Source organism: Eulemur rufifrons, chromosome 1 (assembly GCF_041146395.1).
Source record: "Eulemur rufifrons isolate Redbay chromosome 1, OSU_ERuf_1, whole genome shotgun sequence".
Lineage (NCBI taxonomy): Eukaryota > Metazoa > Chordata > Mammalia > Primates > Lemuridae > Eulemur > Eulemur rufifrons.
Genome location: NC_090983.1, coordinates 7,525,595 through 7,532,974, shown reverse-complemented (window position 1 = coordinate 7,532,974; position 7,380 = coordinate 7,525,595). Strand labels below are relative to the sequence as shown.

Below are 7,380 nucleotides of genomic sequence, written 5' to 3'. Positions count from 1 at the left end.
TCCAGAAAAAGGAAAGATGAAAGCAGTGCCATGCTAAAGACTGCAGGAATATTTTAATTCATGTTTTAATTACATTACATAATAATAATATCACAGTCTATTTTACAAGTTAAATGTATAAGGATGTATGAAATAGAAATGGTAGGAAAAAACTAAACATGGGTCAGGAACATGAATTTTTCCAAAACCAGGGACCAAAGGGAGATGTGTAGCCTATAGGAGGAGGAGAGAGGGAGGGTGGCAGGTACAGTATCGGTTTGTGGTATGTGTTTGTTCCCTCATGTTTATGGTAGGAAGGAGTCGAGGCACGTCCCCTGCCCTGGTCTGGGGTTTGGAGTTTAGTCTGGTCAGTGGAAGATGGCCGTTTGGGAAAAAAAGCCATCTGGTTACCTACCACAGAGCTGGTCCACTGGTGGCCACAGGTGTGTTCAGCCGTAGAGGGAATTAGGGGTGGAAGTCTCAAAAATCAAACATGTGGAGGAAAAAAGTAAACAGTTTCCTCCTCCCTCCAAAAAGCCCAAATTCTTGAAATGCACACACATTCTTCTCTCAAACATAGAAAAGTCTCACTCTGGATGTGCTTACAAGAAGATCGTCGTCAAAAAATTTTGTTTCTATGATAACGTTCCCACTGTAAGTAATGAGAGAAACAGAGGGCAAACGAGAAAGAGTAAGCATGTTAGGCACAAGATTTCACTTCCACAAAGCAGTTTCTATCTGGGTTCACTGGGCCCATGGACATGCACCTACCTAGAGCCTGAGCTTAGGGACATTAAAGTCTTTGTCCATCTGGTTAGCAGTCTAACATAACATTTAACTTATATGATTAGGTTTGTCTCTGTTAAGCTCAGAAATCAGAAGTGAGAACATGTGTCCACCACCTGATACACTCTAAAGCCCTTAGTAGAGTGCTCTGCACACAGGGTGCTTATAGATCCGACTGACACTGATACCACATATATGGACACCTTTGGCTGGTTTACACACGGAAGCCTGCAGACCTCAGGGGTAGTATCCTTCCCTACAATACCTACTATAGTAGACAGCTGGGGTTTGGCCTGCCCTACATTTGTTCTCTTGCCTTTGGGTAACAGCACTCTGCTCTTCATTTGGAGAACCACCTTTCCTCCAGTCCATGTGTCAATTGTGTGGTTCCTCCCTTACCTGGCAAAAAAGTGAGCAGGCTGAGCATAAAAATCATAAAAGCATAATTCTGGGCCTGACATGGTGGCTCATACCTGTAATCCTAGCACTCTGGGAGGCCAAGGCTGGAGGATTGCTTGAGCTCAGGAGTTCAAGACCAGCCTGAGCAAAAGTGAGACCCTGTCTCTTCTAAAAATAGAAAAAAAAAAATTAGCCAGGCGTAGTGGTATGCGCCTGTAGTCCCAGCTACCCAGGAGGCTGAGGCAGGAGGATCGTTTGAGTCCAGGAGTTTGAGTTTACAGTGAGCTATGATGACACCACTACACTCTAGCCTGGGCAACAGAGCAAGACTCTGTCTAAAAAAAAAAAGTGAGCAAAGGATGTCACTTGGGCCAATCAGACTCTCTGCTCTGAGCTGGATTCTTCCAGTGGTTGTTCCTTGAGGAAGCCATCCATGGATTCCTGCCTCCTGCAGCTTCCAAGATGCCCCAGGTCTCCTCTTTTAGCTCTGTTGTATCAGCCATAGCCTGTTTTTGTGGCTTGCAAACAAAGAACCCTAAATGATACATCTGTATCGTGAGGGTGGAATTTCATTTTTCTTGGTGAGTATCTTAGTGCTTCCATTTGTAAAACGAGAAAGACTATGACCTTACTGAATCTCTCTTAACCTAAGGGTAACTGTTTTTGTGAGCTCTAAAAAGTTAAATATAGGCTGGGTGTGGTGGCTGATGCCTGTAATCCTAGCATTCTGGGAGGCTGAGGTGGGAGGAGTGCTTGAGCTCAGGAGTTTGAGGCTAGCCTGAGCAAGAGTGAAACCCCCATCTCTACTAAAAATAGAAAAATTAGCTGGGCATAGTGGTTCACGCCTGTAGTCCCAGCTACTTGGGAGGCTGAGGCAGGAGGATCACTTGAACCCAGGAGTTTGAGGTTGCTGTGAGCTAGGCTGACGCCACGGCACTCTAGCCCAGGCGAGTGAGACTCTGTCTCAAAAAATAAATAAATAAAATAAAGAATAAAACGTTAAATATAGACAGTCCCCTACTTATGACGGATTGACTTGAGATTTTTCAACTTTATGATGGGTTTATTGGGGTACTAAAAGCATTTTTGATTTATAGTATTTTTGACTTATGATGGGTTTGTCGGGATGTGACCCCATTGTAAGTTGAGGAAAACCTGTACTGTTTTTGGGGGCTCTAAAAAGTGAAACATGACTTAACATAAAGATGTTATCATAGACTCAATGGTTTTAGTACCTGAAAGAAATCAGGCCTGGCCAAGAAGTCAAATGAAGGTTAATATAATCAAATCCAAAAAAATGCCTTCTTGGCTGGGTGCGGTAGCTCACACTGTAATCCTAGCTTTCTGGGAGGCCGAGGCAGGAGGATAGCTGCAGCTCAGGGATTCGACACCAGCCTGAGCACAGTGAGACACTGTCTCATAAAAAATAAAAAAATAAAAAAATAGGCCGGGCGCGGTGGCTCACGCCTGTAATCCTAGCACTCTGGGAGGCCGAGGCGGGTGGATTGCTCAAGGTCAGGAGTTCGAGACCAGCCTGAGCGAGACCCCGTCTCTACTAAAAATAGAAAGACATTATATGGACACCTAAAAATCTATATAGAAAAAATTAGCCGGGCATAGTGGCGCATGCCTGTAGTCCCAGCTACTCGGGAGGCTGAGGCAGTAGGATCGCTTAAGCCCAGGAGTTTGAGGTTGCTGTGAGCTAAGCTGACGCCACGGCACTCACTCTAGCCTGGGCAACAAAGTGAGACTCTGTCTCAACAAAAAAAAAAAAAAAAAAAAAAAAAAAAAAAAAAAAAATAAAAAGTTAAATATAGGCTGGGTGTGGTGGCTGATGCCTGTAATCCTAGCATTCTGGGAGGCTGAGGTGGGAGGAGTGCTTGAGCTCAGGAGTTTGAGGCTAGCCTGAGCAAGAGTGAAACCCCCATCTCTACTAAAAATAGAAAAATTAGCTGGGCATAGTGGTTCACGCCTGTAGTCCCAGCTACTTGGGAGGCTGAGGCAGGAGGATCACTTGAACCCAGGAGTTTGAGGTTGCTGTGAGCTAGGCTGACGCCACGGCACTCTAGCCCAGGCGAGTGAGACTCTGTCTCAAAAAATAAATAAATAAAATAAAGAATAAAACGTTAAATATAGACAGTCCCCTACTTATGACGGATTGACTTGAGATTTTTCAACTTTATGATGGGTTTATTGGGGTACTAAAAGCATTTTTGATTTATAGTATTTTTGACTTATGATGGGTTTGTCGGGATGTGACCCCATTGTAAGTTGAGGAAAACCTGTACTGTTTTTGGGGGCTCTAAAAAGTGAAACATGACTTAACATAAAGATGTTATCATAGACTCAATGGTTTTAGTACCTGAAAGAAATCAGGCCTGGCCAAGAAGTCAAATGAAGGTTAATATAATCAAATCCAAAAAAATGCCTTCTTGGCTGGGTGCGGTAGCTCACACTGTAATCCTAGCTTTCTGGGAGGCCGAGGCAGGAGGATAGCTGCAGCTCAGGGATTCGACACCAGCCTGAGCACAGTGAGACACTGTCTCATAAAAAATAAAAAAATAAAAAAATAGGCCGGGCGCGGTGGCTCACGCCTGTAATCCTAGCACTCTGGGAGGCCGAGGCGGGTGGATTGCTCAAGGTCAGGAGTTCGAGACCAGCCTGAGCGAGACCCCGTCTCTACTAAAAATAGAAAAACATTATATGGACAACTAAAAATCTATATAGAAAAAATTAGCCGGGCATAGTGGCGCATGCCTGTAGTCCCAGCTACTCGGGAGGCTGAGGCAGTAGGATCGCTTAAGCCAAGGAGTCTGAGGTTGCTGTGAGCTAAGCTGACGCCACGGCACTCACTCTAGCCTGGGCAACAAAGTGAGACTCTGTCTCAACAACAACAACAAAAAAAAAATAAAATAAAATAAAAAAATAAAAAATAAATAAAAATAAAAAATGCCCCTCTATTCTAACTCTGTACTTTCCAAGGGTAATTAACAACCAGCAGATATATTTCTGCTGGTAATTAATTATAAAACAAGTAAATAGGGTACTCAAAATCTCACTGGCTGATAGAATATAAAAACAGCTACTATTGTAATTAAAAATCTATTAAAGAAAAACAACTATTAAAAACTTAAAAAGTAGAGCTGAGTGCAGTAGTGCACACCTGCAGTTCCAGTTACTTGGGAGGTTGAGGCAGGAGGATCACTTGAGCCCAAGAGTTTGGATCCAGCCTGGGAAACATAGTGAGACTCTGTCCCTAAAAACAAAAAACAAAAAACAAAAAAACCCCAAAAAGACAAAACAAAAAAACTTAAAAAGTGAATAACCTTTAGTTAACAAATTCAATGTGGTTTTCATAAAGGACGTGCTGAAAGAGATGATCTAATATTAAACAATTATCTGTCAGACTAACTCTTGGAAAGCGCTATTACTACAACATATGAGAGACTAACATTTTTTCCCAAGAGAAAGTAGAAGATGGGCAGTTATTGACAATGTTTTTGGACAAAAAACAAGATGGTTGTTCTTTGAGCAGGAGGCAAAGCTATTAAAATGGTGAGCTATTTTATGAAAAACAGTAACCAAGTATTATCCTCTAAAACAGAATTAGCACTTTGTCAGAGTCTGTTAAAGGTGATCCAATCAAAGTACAGAGATATCAGAAGTATAGCAGTCAGAAAAGGGAGCAAATTAACATAGATTTGTCATATACTGTATTGCAGTCTTCTGCCATATCATCCCATTTTACCTTCATTACACCTCTATGAGAGATAATTATTAATTCTATGTTTAGAGATGAAAGACTAAGGCTCAGAGAGATAAAGTATATTATTGCTCAAGATGACAAAGGCAGTCAGGGTGAATCAGGAATTTAAAACCTAGTCTAATCAAATGTTTTTGATTGTTTTCACTCTATCACACTTTTTCATATGACAAAAGTCAGTGATTTATAAACTAAGATCCCCCTGGATACTCTTTTACCCTTATTTCTCAACCTAGTTCCCTGCCCACTTAACAGCACCAAGAATACCACCTGCCTGGAATGCCTGCTTCTAGACACACTTCATAATTTCCTGAGACCTGCTCACTCACGTTAAGACGCTTGCTGGCATCATCTGGGACTCGGGTGCTGCCTCTATCAAGGACTGCCAGGTATTTGTGGAGTTAGGGATCACAAAGCCAAACTCGAAGAACCATTCTGAAGGAAGAAGGAAAAGCCGGGGTGAGCAGGTGCCCCAGTATAAAGTTTAAGGGCTCTTTGTCCCCCTCCTTTAGAGTGAGCCTCTTCCTATCCTGAGAACCACCAAAGGAAGCTATCAGAAACCTCCCAGATAAGAGGTATATAAAAAGAACATGGAGGCCTCCTTTAGGCTATCCTCTGAACCACACCAGAGATTTGCTTCTTATGCTTTGGGGTCAGGACTAGAATCAGCGAGCAGGATACAGTATAAGCAGTGTTTTCTTAGAGGTAGGCTGGATGTAAACTATTACATAGAAGAAGGCCTTTTCATTTGGAGTTTAGCTCTAAGGTGCTTATGTGCCGTCTTACGCTGCATGGTGAGGACTCAATGCAGAGTGGCCTTGCCAGTCAAATCCTACGATACTGTATGTAGAGCACTGTACTAGGCCCTGCTCACAGCAGATCCTCTACAACCACATCACAATAGCATGTCAACGCCAAACCAGGCACCATTACCTGGGCTCCCAATGTCAGACATCTCAAAGCCTCTCATAGTGGCCAGTTTTGTTTGGGTTTGTTTTCACTGGGAGTCCTCAGTCTTGCAGAGTGTAGGAATCTTACCACAAACTGAGTTGTAACATGAATGTTATTAAAGCACTGCTTTCCTTTACTCGGTCTTGCCTTTTGTCCCTGTTACCCTGACCCCTGATTTCAGGCATGTAGGCAGCAGAATACCTTCCAGGCATTGCCCTTTAAAGTAAACTTTTTGTTCCAGGCGGAATTTTTCCATTTGCTCTGCTGAAGAAAAGTTCAATTCTCGAGACACTGCCTTGCACTTCAGGATTTTCTTGGGAACACGGGCTGATAAGAGAAAAATAAATGTTGAAGTCATACTAAATGAAAACCACATGACTATGATGCTTTAAGCTTCTGGGAGCTTCTTGCAACTGATTTAGGGAACATGTCCTATTTGTTACATTTCAGATAATGCCTTGGTAACTGCACTATATGCTTTAGCTGAAGGCAGAGGTCTCCAACTGGTCAACTGTATCTAAAAGGTCTTCAAGGAATACCAAGATTTAGTGCATTTAAGGGCCTCACCTAGACACACCTAGGAAGGGGGCTGCATGAGTACCTTCTCTCTACTCTGTTCTATTGGTTTTAACCCCATACTTTTTCTTTTACTTCAGAGAAAAAATGAAAATTATCTTTTGGAAAAAAAAGAGAAGATCTTGGTTTATATCTTTGGGTATGTTCTAATGCAAAAATTTCAGCACAAAATGGGTTTTGGGAAGTGGAAGAAAGAAATATAAGAGAGGAACTAAAAATGTCAACAATATACGGATTAACATGCTATGTCTTCAGAGGCTTACCCACCTACTAGGTATGTGTTGACCTAGCTCTCTGATGCCCAGGCCCTGTTCTGGCATTGGTCACAGCCCTGTGCTGACAAAAGGTTAGAAAGTACCTTCATGCTCCACACCAGGGACAGACAGGTCTTCTGTTCCTTGCCAGAGTATCTTCCCTGTCTCAGCATCCCGAAGGTTCATCCAATTTCTGATCAAATATGATTAAGGCAAAATAAGGCATTGAAAGTGACTCCTACTTAGTACTCTAGGTATTAAGAGTTGCTCCTGCCAACTCTTGTTTACTTTTTACCAAGTCTGCCAAACTAAGTGCCATGAAAGAAGGTAAGAATATATAGGAGAGTCCAAAAGACATCTAAAGAAAGAAGCAGAGACCTAGAGAAGATATTTTGTCTACAATATAAGAATCCATTGGGCTGGACGTGGTGGTACACGCCTGTAGTCCCAGCTACTTGAGAGGCTGAGGCAGGAGGATCACTTGAGCCCAGGAGTTTGAGGTTGCAGTGAGCTATGATAAGGCCACTATACTCTAGCCAGGGTGATAGAGTGAGAGACCCTGTGTCAAAAAAAGAGAAAAAATTCCAAAGACTGCACACATCTAGAAATTGCAAGAAAGGGACAGAAAATGAATAGTGCAAAATTTAAAATTTACCAACAGAATCTGACCAG

General features: G+C 42.4%; 1 protein-coding gene across 2 annotated transcripts in view; it reads right to left on the bottom strand.

Moving 5' to 3' along the window:
• Positions 1-34: 34 nt before the first annotated feature.
• The window catches only part of PDE6D (phosphodiesterase 6D), a 54,168-nt gene continuing 46,822 nt past the window's right edge, over positions 35-7,380 (bottom strand). Inside the window, exons 2-5 of one of the 2 annotated variants that reach the window (XM_069466136.1) lie at positions 6,813-6,901; positions 6,080-6,205; positions 5,257-5,362; positions 35-631 (exon numbers count right to left, since the gene is read on the bottom strand). In XM_069466136.1, coding sequence (XP_069322237.1) covers positions 550-631; positions 5,257-5,362; positions 6,080-6,205; positions 6,813-6,901 — 403 coding nt within the window. In that variant the 3' untranslated portion in view covers positions 35-549. The remainder of the gene's footprint in view (positions 632-5,256; positions 5,363-6,079; positions 6,206-6,812; positions 6,902-7,380) is intronic. The other variant, XM_069466147.1, reaches the window with a different exon arrangement.